The sequence below is a fragment of the Vicugna pacos genome, chromosome 2 (assembly GCF_048564905.1).
Source record: "Vicugna pacos chromosome 2, VicPac4, whole genome shotgun sequence".
Classification (NCBI taxonomy): domain Eukaryota; kingdom Metazoa; phylum Chordata; class Mammalia; order Artiodactyla; family Camelidae; genus Vicugna; species Vicugna pacos.
In genome coordinates this window covers 19,577,034-19,594,437 of record NC_132988.1, presented here as the reverse complement: position 1 = coordinate 19,594,437, position 17,404 = coordinate 19,577,034, and the positions used below count along the sequence as shown (strand labels likewise).

The window sequence follows — 17,404 nt, the reverse complement described above, 5'->3', positions numbered from 1 at the left end:
TACTCTACTTTTTAAAATAAATATGATACAATAAAGGAGGCTTGAGTAGGGCAGGATATAGCTCAAGTGGTAGAGCACATGCTTAAGATGCATGAGGTCTTGGGTTCAATCCCTGGTACCTCCATTGAAATAAATAAATAAATAACCTAATTACCACCCCCAAAAAAAACTGAAAAAAAAAAAGAGAAGAAGAAAGGAGGCTTGAGAAAGTTTTTAATAGTGCAGTACAAACTCACTTTAGGAAGTTACAGCTATTCCAGAAAAATAAATTATAAAACCCAAATTCAGATCCTAGCGGAAAGTTTATCCTTAAAAAATTAATCTGTAAAAATAGACGTCTTATTTGGTCATGAAATTCTTCTTATGCATAGCATCTGATGAGTCTGTTTTAATTTCAAATCTTGTGACATCAGATACATGACTCAATCTATTATTCTAGTGTCTCTTATTAACTAAACCTCATAATAAGCAAACCTAGTTCTATAATATATGGCTTGATTAGTTTCAAAACGCAGTGTAACTAGTTCAACACCCAGTATAACCAATTTCTGTGACTGTCTTCTTTGGAAGGGTCTACAGTAAATGAGTGACATTCTAGTCTTGTTTATACCCCCAATTATAGATGTCAGCTGCTGCAGTTACTAGTACAGATGAGTTTTTCGAATACTTTCGAGTAATTGAAGCTGCAGAAATACACAGATGTTTTGAACACTTACATTGAATGTATTTTTATGGACCGTTTACCCATCGCCCAACGGTGGTGGCTATATTTTAACCCATACTACGACTGTCACAACAGTATTTGTTCTGAACCAAGTTTTGTGAATATTCGTATAGGGGAAAAACGTAATTTATTTGTGTTGTATTAAATATTAGGAAAGCAAATGAGTCATTGCAAGTGCAGGACAAATTCTGTTCTGATTTCTTTAATGGAAGAGTACTTATGTAAAGTTTGGGAAATTTCTATAAGATATGGTGCCTTCTGTAAAAATAAGTCCTTACAGAAATCTACTAGATTTAACCCCTGCACTTAACTAGGCCTGTTCAGTCTGTTTCTAACATGATAGAACAGCTGTTCAAGCCTCAAATATGCTGTCTTTATATTTTGTTTGGCCTCGTCCATTCATGGCTTTCTGCAGTAGTTCTGACCATCAGCTATTGTACTGGATTTTAAAGGGCAGTGCAAGGTTCCTTCTGGTGCTTTTGTACATCAGTTTGGTTAAAGAATCTTCAGGTCTGGATCTTCCCTTGGGTGTAAGAAGCACCCAGAAGACCACTCTAGGAATTTCCTTTGGTGGATCTCAGTGATACCTTTTTAGCTTGGCTCTGAGCATTTTTTCAAGAGCTCTTCTAAAGCAGTGTTTTGGATGTGACTAAAAATTAACATGCTTTTTTAAAAATTACTTTTATACTACAACAAATGTTGGGAAGATGGAAAAGTGATACCAGTAAATGCAACTAGATTTTAATAAATAAATATTAAAGTCAGGTTTTTGGTTTGGTGTTACAGTTTAAAGGAAATGAGTCCAGAGTGCATTTTTATAGGATAGCGTCTACATGCAGGGTTTTGTTTTTTTTCCTAAATATTCCTGCACTTCCAATATAACTATCATGAGTATAGCCCCCTTTGTACAGTGAGACCATTAAAATAAGCATAAAGGTTTTTCAGCATGCTACCTTGATTACTTCTTGGAATTAGCAGAGGGTAATGTTGTGACTTATTTTTCTTCTTTCTTGATTTTTGAGGTGCCTACTGGAAATAATAGCGTCATCTGTGAAACTTCAGATGAGTAACTAATTTAGGCTAACTTAAACCTATAGTGATAGAGGAAATAAATTTTCCACTTTGAGTTGAATATTTGTAAGTAGTACCTGTTAAAATAATACTTAACAGAGTATGGACTTTTCGAAAAGGACTGCATCTGCTTTTTGAAGCATGAGCTCGTGACTGCCTTGACCATATTTGGAATGATCAACTTTTGGAACAATATTCAGTGCCTTTTTTTTTTCTCTCTCTCTCTTCAAAGGCAAACAAAAAAGTATGAGATTGGTCAGCTTAAACACCACCAGCTTTAAGAGAACTGCAGTTCACCCAAACTGGCTGCAGTGCCTGTCAGTTATAGGATGTACCCTCTGATAGGTCTTGAGTTTCAAAACACAAAGAAGAAAATGTAGCTTCCCTGAAGAAGCTCACTGTTGAGTGGAGGAGGTAGAAAAGTAAACACATTATCATAATTAGCATGGAAGGGGCTGTGGCTGAGGTAAGCTCTTGGCACTGTTCACTAACTCCTCTGTCTGAGAGGATGAGTGGCAATTAAGTGATGGTGGAGGATCTCCTGGTCAGAATAAGCAGCATACTCTAGTCCTTTTGAAAAGGGGGGGAGATGGGACTGTGGCTCCATCTTGGGTGGGAGGGAGGAAAGTATGAAAGCAGGAACCAATGCCAAATGCCTCGCAGGTGTCTGATCCTGGGCGAGTTGTAAGCCATGCTAATGAGTGTGGGCTTTATTCTGAACACACTATTAAAGGGCTCATACAGGCAGGCAACATAATCAGGTTGGCCCCCTACAAAGCTCATTCTAACATTTAAGGATACTATAGGAAGAAAATCGTATCCTTTCATGTAAAATGTTCTAAAACCACACTTTTGTCCAGCATCTTCCTCAAAGAGTGCTTTGCCCTGTTTTCCAAATCCAGGGTTCTTGAAGCCTTGCTTTAGAGCGGATCAGACGGAAAGGCATAACAGAAGTCCCTTTCCTGGCTCTCAGTTGCTCCTTCAACTTGGGGACCTAGAGTGATGTTTACAAGTTTTGAGGGCACTTGGAGGAGAGGTAGATGTCATTTAGCCAGACAGTGTGAATTCGTCACTTTTAGAAAAACAAATCAGGTAAGTGAAGTGCACATTAAAAAAGGAAGGAAGGATTTCAGGCTTGCAGGTTATTAAATTTTCTTGGAGGATTGAAAACAAGTTATTGTCATTATAAATAGAAAGTAAAATTGATAATAGGTTGGCGAGAAAGTGGAATCTAGAATAACTCCTCTGAAAGATCTGCTATGGCAACTGGAGGTATAGGAAACAAAGCAGGTCTGTGGTGGGTCGAAGAGGATAAATTCTGTTTTGAACACGTGGTATGAACGAGCGCATGCAGAACATCCCTGTCAGGTGGTTTTGTAGACATGCAGATAAGGATCTCAGGGGAGACATCCTGAACCCAAGGTTAAGATGGACCAAGTTGTGCTCCACATTAGGGAGCACACGATCCAGAGACTGACAGTCCGGGGTGAGACTGTTTTAACCCATGAGGGTTAAAGCACAATGAGCATTTCACCGGTAGTCAGTGCCCTTTGCTAAATGAGATGCGTCCTGTTGCCTTCTTTGTCCAAACCTCATCTAGCGAAAGCCCACTTGTAACTGCCTTGGGTCTAAAAAGCTGAGGCGCGAAAGAGATACTGTGTTGACTATCAGAGTTTGATCAGTAGCTCCAGAGCTGGTTCATTTTTGCCTTTAATATTCTTATTTTTTACTCTTTGTTTTCACACTTTTCTTAAGCAGTCAAAGAAACATTCAAGTATTTGACTCCAGGCAGTAGAAAAGAAGTACTTACACCTTGAACTTTTTCTCCTTTCTCTCCTCATAAATAATTCTGAGCTGTTAAAGTATCACTTCCATTTCTGCCTGGAACATAAATGTCGAATTGAGCTTGGGAGGATATAAAGAATAAATGTAAAGAATGAGGAAATAAAGCTACCAAAGCAGCATTTTCACGTTATGACTTTCGTCCTAAGGTCAGCTTTAAAACTTTGCCTGGAGTAGAAACTACATGCAAATTTTATAATTACACTGTAAAAAATTTCACTTAACACAGTATATTTCTAGGAAGAAAATCAAGGAGTACCCTGGAGAGTACGTGAGAGGATTAGAGAAGTTTTATGTTTTCTTAAGCTAAAAAAATCACATCTTAAAAAACATGTAGATTTCTAAATATCAGCAAAAATCAGTGGGCTCTAATTCTGTCATCTAGTAGATGTCGACTCAACTTTGTAAATGCCAAAAAAAAAAAGAGAGAGAGAGAGAGAATTTGGTGCCATTGAGAATAGAGTAGTTTCCTGATTGAAATGATGTTGCTACTCCAGCATCCAGGCTTCCAGTGGGAAAAAGTATGAGAAAACTGCTGAGTGTTAAACTTGTGCTTTTCATAAGGCTTTTTAGCAGTACTTGTACGGGGCAGAGATTAAATGAAAATAATAATAATAATAATAATAATAATAATAGCAGCTGAATTTATGCTTTCAGATACTTAAAGCTGGATAATCAGCAGTTCCAGAATCCAGACATCTAATCCTTGCAAAATGGTGTCACTGGGCAACCACTGAGTATCCAGGGGAAACAAATGCTGGTCTTGGTTTTGACCTTGGATTAGGAGATGTGGTCGAATAGTTTCTCTGGAAGGGCTTTGGCCTAGAGGTGAAGGAGTAGTCAGACTGAAGTTTTTAAAACACTTCTGTCAAGTTAAGGAAGCAGACCTTGGTACTTTCTTATGAGACGCCAAACTTCAAAGAAAAGATGTCCTTGAGATCTGACCCAGGGGTTTCATAATTTTTTATTTGATCCAATTTTCTATGGCATGTTAGAAGAATAACTAACATGACACATGTTTTTCCTCCCTTCCTCCAAATACAGATAACAACTAACCAGGCAATTATGCCACTAAAACCCTACCATCTTTTGTAATACTTTGCTTATTACATGGTTGCATGCAGCTTCCTGGTTCCCTTGGTACTGAGCATGAATGATATGTGTAACAAGACTGAAATCGTCTCCACAAACAAACTTCTGTTTATGCTTTTGAGATCTAACATTTCTGCTCAGGGCTCTGTTGCTTTTTTTTTACAGAATCCATTTTTTTCCCATTAAAAAATAACATTATATTAAGAGAGTCTTCTTTTTACCAATTAGGTCAAAGTCCTAAAATTTTAAGACCCAAACCCCATGGTTTAGAGCGAACTGATTCACAAACCATAGGTGACTTTGCTACAAGAAGAAAGGGTATGTACTTTAGCACCGCATGCTGGATGGGGTGTTGGGAATTTATTTATTCTGTGATTTTTTTTTAAAGTAAAGGAGACGAGTCTTACATACCATTGCTGTTGTAAATAAGCTTCCCAGCACGTAATTTCTAAAGTGAATGCTTTCCATAATACACAATAAGTCTTGTCATGCCATTAACAGCAGCATGTTAAATATTTGATAATATATGATATTCAGTCTTGTCCTTTTGTATTATTCTTTTAACCTTTTAGACATCAATACAGTGTTTTCTTTAAACTTGTGAGCTGCTTGTGAGTTCCAGTTGTCTCCTATATTTATAGATAATGCATGTACTCTGTTCTGGGACAGAATATAAAATCATTTCAGTGGATTAATTACTTTATGCCATTACTTAGAATTTGACAGCTGAATTGCTATTAGCCTTTGGGTTTCAAAAAAGTAAAAACTTAAGAGTTCAAGAAATACTTTCGGTTAGCTCAGTACTCTGTACATGTCCATTTTAAGTGGATAGATGGGCAAAATTATTTTAAGTCGAACTTAAATCAGTGTGGTCTTCAGAAAATCACATTGAGTTGTTTTTTGTATTTGAGTTGACAGAAATACTTAGTCATAAGCCCCAAGGAATCTACATAGTCCTTTAAAATGACTACGTATTTTATAGTTTGAAGGTAATTATAACATAGTTGATTAAAAGTTCACATATATGGACAAAGGCTAGAAGGATACCTGGAAAAATGAAAATTTTTTCTTTAGAGTGTCAGGATGAAATGTAACTAAAATATTTACCTAATATATTTAAATAGTCTCCTAAAATATAGTGAATATTAACAAACAATATTGTTTTAGTTCTTTTTCCCATTTCATTAATTTCTAAAAACCGTTTGAATGTTGACTTTAAGGGCCAAGAGCTCTTGGTATACACTAGAAGAGTAATTGTCTATTGCTGTAAAGCAGTAGATGAGCAAAGACCACTTATAAATAAATGCTAGTAAGAATATTCAATTTATTAAATGATATTATTGGTTAAATTAAGCTAAAAATTTGAGGTAATTATTTGATTAAGGTCTTTTCTCAGAGCTAAGTTTGAGTAGAGAGATAAAATTTTTGCTTTGTTCTATTTGTTTCTGGACTAGACATGAATTAATTTAAGATTTGGTCATTAATTCTTTCTCAGTTTTTGGTTTTACCAAAGCTTTGTGTTTATTTCTAAACATCATTTTATATGAATAGTTGTATTACTCATGCTTCTGTGTTAATGATTAGGAATGTATTTACATAGAAAATTAAATCACTGTGTTTGAGGATAAAATTAGTGAAAAAATAAAATAAGGAAATAATGAATAGTATAAATCAAATAACTGAAAGAACTGGGTCACATTACTCGTTCTTATTCTCATTTAGTTTATATCCGTAAAATAGCTACTTAAATTAAAAAGCAGCAAGCTGTAATAAAAAGCTTTATTTAGACTTTGAGTCAGCAGTCATGAAACATTATCTGATTTAGCTTTTGCCACTCATTTTTTTAGCTGTGTGACCTTGGAGAAACCATATAACATCCGTGAAATTCTTTTCACATGGGAAACTAGCTGGTCTTAGGTGTGCTGTGGCTCTAATGTGTAACTAGAAATAGAGAGGATCTTGTTCTGGTTTTCAAATGTCTGTCTACTAAAATTTCTTTTTCTCTCTCTCATTGCAGCCAAGCCAGCACCTTTAGAAATAAAACCTTTGCCAGAATGGGAAGAGTTACAAGCCCCAGTGAGATCTCCTATCACTAGGAGTTTTGCTCGAGAGTAAGTCTTTATCAAATTTGTAGTTTGATTGTTCATGATAATGGAAAATATCTAGAACAGTGGTCCCCGAGGGTGGTCTGGGGAAGCTCCCCTCTTTGGGGTCCTGTGAAGGCAAAACAGTTTTCACTGAGATACTAAGATCTCATTTGCCTTTTTCACTCTCCTCTCATGAGTGTACGCTGGAGTTTTCCAGAGGTGGCCTGAAATTTGATAACATCGTTGTGACACCTAATGGAGTGTGTCTTTGTGTTGTAAATGTTTTTCTATTGTTTATCACATGTTAGATCCCAGTAGCTATCACCCATGTAAACAAAAGTACCTCAGGCTTCCCAGTAGTATCTAAGAGTGTAAAAGTTTCCTGAGTAGAAATTTCTGAGACCTGCTACTCTAGAAGACTTGGTAGTTTCTCGTGGGGATTGTTTAATCGAGGTTCATTTAAATGTATATGGGGAAATGAAAAGAATGTACACAGTTCCAAAGCTGTGTTCAGCGAGTTCATATTTTGTATGTGGAATATATAAATAGGGATAAAATAGGAATTCTTAACTCTTTTTATATCTGTGACTTTCTACTTAACCCCCACATCACCAGCAATACCTTTTTTGTTGTTCTGCACAAGGTAATTTGACGCTCGAAAATACCCCTTTACAGAAGCAGATTCATAGATATAGAGAACACACTAGTGGTTACCAGTTGGGGAGAAAGCAGAGGGCAATATAGCAGTGGAGGAGTGGGGGGTACAAACTATTGGGTGTAAGATAGGCTCAAGGATGTATCCCTACAACATGGGGAATATAGAGCCAGTATTTCATAATAACTGTAAATGGAAACTAACCTTTCAAAATTATATCAAACATTGAAAATGTTAAAGAAAAAAGAAAATATCCCTTTACAAATAGCTATAAGTACACTTTGTGCATTTGAACATGTGCAATTAATTGTAATAAATGTGTACAGTGTATGACTATAAGCTTGAAGATTTCTCAAAGAATGTACACTATCACTGATATGTATTTGGGAAGTGAACTGGGGAATCTTGGTCACGGTGTATGTGTGTGATGGCCATCTCTGTGACTAGCTCCTCCAGGTTTCCCATGTCTCCCCGGCCGGATTCAGTGCACAGCACGACTTCAAGCAGTGACTCGCATGACAGTGAAGAGAATTACGTTCCCATGAACCCAAACCTGTCCAGTGAAGACTCGGTGAGTGGAGTCTGCCTTTAACCTCTTCCTGAGCCACTCTTCTGAATCACTCATGCTAGACCTTTCTTCCAAACTGTACACCTTACCCTTCTGTCTTTTTTTTTTTTTAACTTAAAAGAATAAAACACAACTTTTTAAAAATGCTTTTTAAAAATAGTATCATAAAGTCTAAAAGCAATAAAGGGTCAAAATGTAGTATACATATCTATAAAGCAGAAATTAGTTAAAATCATAAAAGTGTTACAGTTTTTTTTCTTTTAAGATGTACTTGAGTTTTGAAACTTTGCAAGAAAATATTTTATACTCAGGCATTTTATAATCCATTTCTCCAGGCCCTATGTCAGAGTTCTCTTAGGGTGACATAATCTTATACCAAAGGTCTTTCATAATCTTTCAAAAATACATCCTTAGGTAAGGCTTAAAGATCAAAGACCTGTTAAAACCTGATTTACTTCAGTCTTGCTGTAACTACTGGAAGGCACAAGAATTCTATAATAGCAGTAAGCAATATGTTTCTCAGAAATCAGGTAGTTTCAGAAAGTAATACTTCAGATGTTTAAGAACTCAAGCCAGTTTTAATTTTTAAAAGTCTTTTGCTTTTGTTTTCCCTTAAACTAGAGTGAGTGCTTGCTTTGTTATTTATATTTGAGTAGGTGAGTGTATCAGTTGGCACTGGGGTCCCCTCTGAGTAACAGAATAATTAACAAGGACTTAATTTCTTTCTCACGTAAAAGACCGGAGAGTCAATCCGGGGTGGTTGCGGCAGCTTTGTTCCTGGAGCCCTCGGGGATCTCTGTCCCTTCCAGCTCTCGGGTCCACTGTCCCCTGGGTCTGGTGCACATGCGCGATAGAACAAGATGCTCCACCCCCACCCCCCACGCCCCCCAGCAGAGTCACAATCCAAGCTGCGGGATGGAAGGAAGAGAGAAGCAGCAAAGGAGGCAGCCTAACTGCCTCATAAAGAAGGTTCCCAGAAACTGCTGAGTACAAACTGTTGGCCAGAACTTAGTCTCTGGCCACGCAGACATGAAAGAGGCAGGAAACCATAGCCTTTATTCTGAGTGCCAGGGGGCCTGGCTAAAAATCCCCTTCCCTGGGCAGAGGGGACAACAGATGGGGGGCACAACCAGGCAGCGTCTGCCAGGATAAGCAAATGTTGAGTGTCAAACCTTGGAATGAACAGCATTGTAGTGGCTTTATTTTCTTTGAAACAGTTCTCTTTAGAGATTCAATTTTATCAATGAATTTGTTGTATGTCTTTAATGGACTTTAGGCAGAAACAGATTTCTCCTATGTTGTGAAGAAACAAAAGTTAGCCATTTGAAAAGTATGATTGGGTCCTTGAATTAATTAATGTTAAAATATTAATCAAATTTATAAAGTGTTTAAAAATGAATAAGTTAATTTTAAAATATTTACATCAGCCCTTGAATTAGAATGCAAACTAAATATCAGTCATATTTTCACTAACTTGAAGGCAATGAGATATTAATTGACTTCTGCTTTTGGATTTGCTATTTTTCAATTTGATGGGTGGTGTTTTATTATTTTTATTAACTTAGTACTTTTTCTTTATTACAGTAAGTAGACTAGTAAGAGCCTCAGTAAATCCTCAGTGCTGAGTATAGATTGCCATCAATTTCATCTTCAGGTGGTTGAGGGAATTCTTTCAAATTACAAAAGTTAATTATTTTCTGAGATCCTAAAGAGTTTTTTATTTTACTCCCCAATAGTAAATAATCATAAAAATATTGGAAAGGACATTTAATAGGGGAATTTGAAAGTATGATTTGTTGTGAGTAGGTGTTAAGTGAAGGGAAAAGACTAGAAAGGAAACCATGACATTCAGAAAGTCAAAGGAAATGAAAATATAAGATTGTTCTTTTATATGTCATATGCTAAACCAGAAAGTTACTTTTACCTGCCAGTAGAAGTATCTCAATAGCCACCAGATAGTGGATTTCTAAAGTACTCAGGCCCTAAGTGTTAGAAATGAGCAGAAGCGTCCCAGTTGACAATATCCATCTCCCATTCACAACGGAGAAGTCAGCTGTGCCTTTCCTTCTCATCTTGCTACCCACCCAGGGGCTCATCCTAGCCTGAGCAACAGTTCCTAAGGAAGGAATGTGATAGTTCCAGCAGTATTTTCTGCACCTCTTGGAATTCAGTGTATGAATAGAATACCATAAAAGTTCACAAGATCTAACATATGCTTGGATCGATAAAGTCAATTAAAAAAAAACAGAGAACAGGATGAGATTAAAACCTGGTTTATAAGGACAATAGAGATTAAATTCTCTACGTTGAAATGTATAGAATGCATGCTCTTTCCTACACTGGCACTCATGGAGCAGACGGTATCTAAGGAAACAGTGAATTGGTGATGCTGCCTATTCATTTATACAGATATCCAAAGTCAAGCATTCTTGAAATGAACCCTTAATGTGACACCTGAAATTCAAGCGATGGGACATTATTAAAGACATGTATGTTGTTTGTAACAATAACAGCAAAAATCTGTTCAATAATTTTACGTATTTTGAAAAGAATTTTAGGGGAAAAAAAGCACTAACTATATATTATTTTCCATTTAGTTCGCAGAACACTTATAATAACGTCTAGAATCTTGGGGTTTTTCTAAACTGTTTTGGGAAAACACTGGATTAAAAGGCCAGAACAGAGACAGGCTGTTCCCAGTTGAGGTTAGATCAAGAGCAAATAGTCTTCCTTGTAGGAACACATATTTTAACCATACTTAAAGATGAAAAAAATTCAAGTTCTAGTAATTATTAGACCGAAAAGTTTAACCTGCAATTCTGAGAAATTCTCTTTAGAAATAATGTATTGAGATGAAATGTGTACATCATATGAACTCAAGGGTTCCTTTCATACCCTTGTAATACCATGAACAATTCTAAGTGTTTCCTACTAGGGAAATTCCAGGTATGGGTTCTGTCTTCTCTCTCTCACACACACACACACACACACACACACACTCTCCAGGTTGGTTTTTTATGTGAGAATGAGCTGAAAAAAATTTTCAGTTTTTTCATGAATTAGAAAAAAGTGGGGAGGGGAATAGCTCTTTGTACTAATTGAGCACCAAAACTTACTTACATTTTTTGTCTCACATGTAACCATTAGTATTTTTTTTATGATTTGTTAGCAATAGTTGATAAATTTGGTTTAAAAATCTGTTCCTGCAGATAGGGTCATCAGATTCAGTTGTGCAGGTTGTCCACTGCACAAACATGTCACATTCAGTATGTAGTACGTGCAGAAGACCACACACATACTGCGTTTGAGTACATACAACCCAGACCATGTCCTGCTAACCAGGCTGTGGGTCCCAGCGCAGAGCTGTGTCGCCCTCGGGGAAGGAGCACCTTTTCCTAATTCACAGAAATGTTTCATGCAGGCTGTCAGCAGCTCTGCTTTCAAATGAGGGAATAAACTCAGTGTTTTCCTAGCAATTGTCCTTGCCCTAAACCACAGTTTACTCTGTTAACCTAAGCCAAAAGAAATACAGTAGCAATGGAAAGAATCAACAGAACAGATTTGTGTCATTTCTACTTGTGTTGTTCATCCTAACAAGTGTAAAATTGTCAAGTTCATTACATCATTACGTTTTTCTTCAAAAGTATGAGATAACATGTGAACAATAATACCTGTGTGAAAGATGGCACAAGGATGAAAGCCCCTAACGAATAAGTAGTGTCACCTATGAGAGTTCAGGAACATTCCTAGGTGAGGTTAAAAGCAACAAGGTATAGAAACAGGAGATTTGCTGGAGCACATTTAGAAGACTGTCATAATCAGAGTCTAGGGGGTATGTAGGGACATAAGTCCATGTTGTCTTTTCTTTATTTCGTTCTTATTGTTTATTGCTGCCCTTTCTCTTCCTTGTTTCTTTTTCTTTTCTTAGTGAGTAGTCCTCTTGCACAGTTCCTATTAGGAGAGAAGGGATAAGGCTAAGACAGAAAATTAAGTGGTAAAAATTCCAGATGTTTGAAACAAAATAGATTTTGAAGTAGAGTCGGTATTTCCAGCTTTTAGTTAGCATAAGCTTATTCTAAACTAATTTTCACATGATAGTCTTTTAATAAAATACAGAACTTTATAAAAAAGTTTAATTTGAGAGAAGGTAAGCTCATAGTCTTTCTACTCCACCATCTTGGTAGAACCCTAAAAAAATTTAATTTGAAAGTGAGGGATATAAGGATCTGGTACTTAAAGAATGTGATTGTGTACAGATACTTTACCAGTGTAGAAGGAGAACTATTGTAGGTCACTGTAGCTGGATATCCCAGTCTTAGCCTGAACCAAGTCTTACTTTTCAAACTACTGTTAGCTTACTCTAATTGATGTTCTAACCAGTTTTAAAACTGTTACTTATTTTTCCCCAATCCTAAAAAAATCGTTTAACTTTCTAAGGAGACACTTCTTCAACCTTTGTCCTCCTGAAATTAATATTTAGGCTTCAGCAGATGGCAAACTAGGTAACAAGCGGTGTGTCTTACGAATGTTGGACAGTTGATTCTGTTGCGTTACACTTTCAGAATCTTTTTGGCAGTAATAGTCTGGATGGAGGAAGCAGCCCAATGATCAAACCCAAAGGAGACAAACAAGTAGAGTACCTAGATCTAGATTTAGATTCTGGGAAATCCACACCACCACGCAAGGTAAGTGAAGCCTCGTTCTGTAAGTACACTTAGTTCACATTTGAAACCTGAAGAATCGCATTTCCTTTGGGGGAATTTTATTAGTATGTTTAATTTAAGTTTAATAAAGTCTTAATGCTTTTTTCATAAATCACAGACAACGTTATGCAGACTGATAAATTTATTTTTTCCTTTCTAATGGTATGGACGTTATACACTTTCTACTCTTTTAATGGTTACCATTGAAATGCTAAATAAATTCTAAAGTTCCAAAGTTAATTGTTGTCTTCGCTCCCTTTCTGTTGTCTTTTTTTTCCCAGCTCAGTTTAATCCCTACCTGACTTACTTGCTATTTTTGTCAAAATTTTTAGTTTTTTGTTGTTGTTACTGTTAAACCCATAAATTACTAGTAGTAGTATCCTGTAGTACATAGACAATGTTTATTTCCATTCTCTTACATTTTTACCAACTTTTTTATCCTTCCTTTTTGTATCTAAGACCTTCCTTCTCTAATTTTCCTTCCTCCTTCCTTTAGAAGTTCTTTTTGTGAAAATCTTGCGGTTTTTGTTTAACTGAAGTGTCTTTATTTTGTCCTCATTCTTGAAAAAGAACTTTTGTGGGTTTCTTGGTTTTGTTTTTTGTTTGTTTGTTTGTTCTGGGGTTTGTTTTTTGTTTTTTTTTTTGTTTTGAGGTCACAATTCTTGATTGACAGTAAGTTTCTTTGGACACATAGGAGATACTGTTTACTATCATCTGGCTTCCGTTGTTCCTGCTGAAAAGTATGCTGTCAGTCTAATTCCAGTTCCTTTGTAGGTAATCTTGTCTTTTCAGTCTGGCTGATGTTAAGATCTTTTCTGTATCTTCCGTGTTCTGCAGGTTTGCTACACTGTGTCTAGACATCTAGACGTAGATTTTTTTCTTTATTTATCCTGCTTGGTAGATGTGTTGTCTTTATCTCTGGATTCATATTTTTTGTCAATTCTGGCAAAGTCTCAATCATTATCTCTGTAAATATTGTTTTTCCGCTATTCTTTTTCTTCATTCTTTGAGGTTTCTGATTAGACATTAGTTAGAACTTCTCAACCTGTTTTCACACCTTTTGTCACTCTTTCATATTTTCTATTTTATCATGTCTTTATGCTTACTTGGATAATTTCTTTAGATCTGTCACCAAGTTCTTCTGCTTAACCCATGTGTTGAATTTTTAATTTCAACTAATTTTATTTTTCATTGCTAATGTGACATTCTGCTTGGTTTTTTTTTTCCCAGTACACCTAGCTGATTTGAATAGCTTCTTATTCCTTTCTTGTTATACTATTCCTTTTATTAAGTTTAATTTTTTCATTCCTTTAAACATTTTATACTCATATTTTACACCATTTATGCAATAATTTCAACATCTGAAGACCTTGGTGGTCTTAATCTGTGTTTACTGTTTCTGCAAACTCACATGCTTGATGGCTTGTTTCCTTGTGTGTTTCTTGTATTTTTATTGAGAATTGATTCTGCTGAGCTTATCTCTGAGCAGCCTGCAGAACTAAACTTCCTTCAGAAAGGGTTTGTATTCGCTTCTGCTAGGAAGCGGGTGATGCTACCACCGTGGGACCACTTCAGTTCCCTTTGATGGTCCCTAGCCTAGTAGAAAGGTTTCCAATTCCATGTGCCTCCCACCAGGGCATCCTGACTGCACTGCTCAGATTGATGTTCATCCTACAGACAACTGTCTTGACCCTTCAGCAGCTCTCTGCTCCATCCAGTTCCCTCACACTTTGGTCATGTCCCTTAATTTCTAGTGAGACCAGTAGTGTATTAGTAATTACATTTGTTTTAGGTTAGCTAGTATCTTGTTGTCTTTTAGGAGTAAGAGGCCCATCAACCCGGGCAATTTGCCATTCTTGAAATACTCCTTTTCAAAAAACGTTTCTTAGCTCTGAAAGTAAACACTCATATGTGTCCTTGGGACTTGAAAAAGTCAAGCTTAAGTTAAAGGCTAAGGAAGCAAGCTAAGATGAACCAAGTGTCTGTTCTCCCTTTTTCCCAAGAATTTCAGGGGAGAGTAATAGCTCAGTGGTGGAGCACATGCTTAGCTAGCATGCACAAGGTCCTGGGTTCAGTCCCCAGTACCTCCAATAAAAAAAAAAAAAGATTAATTAAAAAAAATTTGAAAGGATTTCATCTGTGATGGGAGCATTAGTCTGAATTCTTAAATAAAGTAGTATTAATTTAGGGGAAAAACAGAGTCCAATTAGGAGGGTGACAATATTGTTAAATGGAAATAGTTAATGTTGTTTTTTGGTGACCAAATATAATTTCAAGAGTTATTTACAGCGTGTGTGTCTCTGTTTGAAGATGGGATTTCACTCAGAAGTGCTCCTTCTTATGTGGGAGTTTATGGGGGTTTTCTTTGCTTTTTTAGCAAAAGAGCAGCGGCTCAGGCAGCAGTGTCGCAGACGAGAGAGTGGACTATGTCGTGGTTGACCAGCAGAAGACCCTGGCTCTGAAGAGCACCCGGGAGGCCTGGACGGATGGGAGGCAGTCCACGGAGTCTGAAACACCAACCAAGAATGTGAAATGAAAATACCGCTTTGCTGTTTCCTGAGCAAAAGAGGGCTGAACTGTCAAGAGAAATCCTGTTTGCCCGGAGATGACCGACACAGCTACTGTAGGTAGATCCTCCGCTGAGTAGAGTTGAAATCAAAGGACCTTTCAGACATAATCAAGCAATCTAGACTGTCCATGGTGCTTTGTGGTGGCTGAACAATTCATCACGTGTATAAATAGTGTGGGAAAATAGTATTATTTGGTTCCCAGAGAAACATTTGTTCCATAGTTAACACACTTGTAGTATTACTGTATTTATGCACTTTTTCATTTAAAGCATTGGTTTGGGTATTTCCAAATGGACCTTAACGTGATCCCTTTGGAGTTTCTTGTTCTTCCTCACACTACTCTAAGAACTATACCAAGTTAATTAAGCTACTTTTAGATTTGGAAATTAGTCTTTAAACCACAGTATAACAACATTACAACGTGAAGTAAATTCACAACCTGCCTTTCTACCTGAAACTTCATATGGTAACCGTTAGCTTGAACTACAGAGCACAGTTGGACTCATTCATTACCTTCCAAAGTGCTGAGCATCATGTATGTACTGGTGTCAGGACTTAGTTCTCTGCTTCGTGTACATTGAGCTTTCAGTGGTGGAACCTTATTCTGTTTTGTTAATTACAGTGTTTGGGTTCATTGAATGAAGATTCTCCCCGGAGTGAGGGCGGGATCTTACACCTTGGAAAGAGTGAATAATTACACTATCAAGTAAGCTTACAGATCACTGACAGCATGTGGTGGTGGTGAGCTCTCACACTTGTTAACATGTATTAAACTCTACTTGCCAAGTGTAGATTATGTAACTAATCAGGTACGTACCAGGCACTGATGTGCTAATACACTGATCAGGTTTAGAAAACTAGCATTAGTGTTCTTGTTAGTCCTCTAATTTTGGTTTCCAGTTTGGAGTTAATGACACAGTTGACATTCACTGTTAGTTATAGCAACATACTGTGATTTTTAATTAGACAGTAATTCAGATTTATTACTCTGAGAATGAAATTCTATCTTTTGACACCATAGTGCCCTTTCTATGATTTTTTTAACTTTACTTAATATTCTTCTTGGCCTTATACTATTTAAATCCCTATGCAATTAATATTTTTTATCTGCATTTTTTTTAAAAAAGTAGATGTTATGTAAGTAATTCTCATGTAGCAACTATTGCTTTTCCAGTAAAAGAATTAAGGGTTTTGTACTGTGATTTATATTCACTGCCCCAATTCAAGAAATATTGGAGCCTTGCTATAATGTGAAATCTTACAGTCATGGACCTCTTCCAACCAGATTCCTGAAACCATCTGATTCTGTCTCACCTATACAACAAGGGCCTGTGACATGGATATCACAACCACAAATTATATCTAGTGAGGCTACAATTGTACTTATCTGTCTTGGCTTTGCAGTGTAATTTAGAAAGCAGGTATAATTGTTTGTTTTTTAACCAAGTTACATACAATCTCTTATGTATTGATTTGAGACTTACTAACAGTTTTTGGAGGGAGCATAGAAATAGGAGTGCCCACAGCTGAGGCCCATCTCCCTCCATCCTGACCTCTGTTGCCTGAGTACATAGATGTGCCCTGATTTCTGGCTGCCTGGCCAGAGTGCTGTGCCTAGTCAGTGTAATGGGTTTATGTCCCTTCTATGAACTAAAAATGTTCAGAACAAGATGAATTGTAGACTAGTAACATTTGATGTTTTTAAATGTTTGCTTCTTTTTAAACCAAAACTAAAACCCAGAACTGAATTTTGAGGTGGATTTTTAAATAAAAAAGATTGTTGGAGTCTGGTGTGTGCAAGCTGTTTTATAATGAAACCACAAAATAAAATCCAGAAGCATCAAAATGTGCCTAAACTATCAAAACACACCACACAGTTGGTGTGTGAAGATACTAAATTGTGTTACGTGGAAGATGAAAGTATTTTGAGATTTGGGACACAATAAATATAATATGAATTCAAAAATAGAAATCTTGTTTTATAACTGCCTATCAGAAGAGTCTAAGGCAAAGATGAATTTTTTAGTATAATTTTTCCTTAATTTTTTTACAAAATACTCACCACTTTTGAAGACCAGCACCTTTCTCATTT

General features: G+C 36.5%; 1 protein-coding gene across 4 annotated transcripts in view; it reads left to right on the top strand.

Annotated features, from left to right (window-relative positions):
• GAB1 (GRB2 associated binding protein 1) overlaps positions 1–17,097 on the top strand; it is a 113,103-nt gene extending 96,006 nt beyond the window's left edge. For 3 of the 4 annotated variants that reach the window (XM_031692330.2, XM_072976461.1, XM_072976472.1), the window contains exons 7-11: positions 4,958–5,047; positions 6,747–6,840; positions 7,919–8,042; positions 12,602–12,724; positions 15,120–17,097. In XM_031692330.2, the coding sequence (XP_031548190.1) occupies positions 4,958–5,047; positions 6,747–6,840; positions 7,919–8,042; positions 12,602–12,724; positions 15,120–15,278 (590 nt within the window). In that variant the 3' untranslated portion in view covers positions 15,279–17,097. The remainder of the gene's footprint in view (positions 1–4,957; positions 5,048–6,746; positions 6,841–7,918; positions 8,043–12,601; positions 12,725–15,119) is intronic. The other variant, XM_072976468.1, reaches the window with a different exon arrangement.
• The last annotated feature ends 307 nt before the right edge of the window (positions 17,098–17,404 follow it).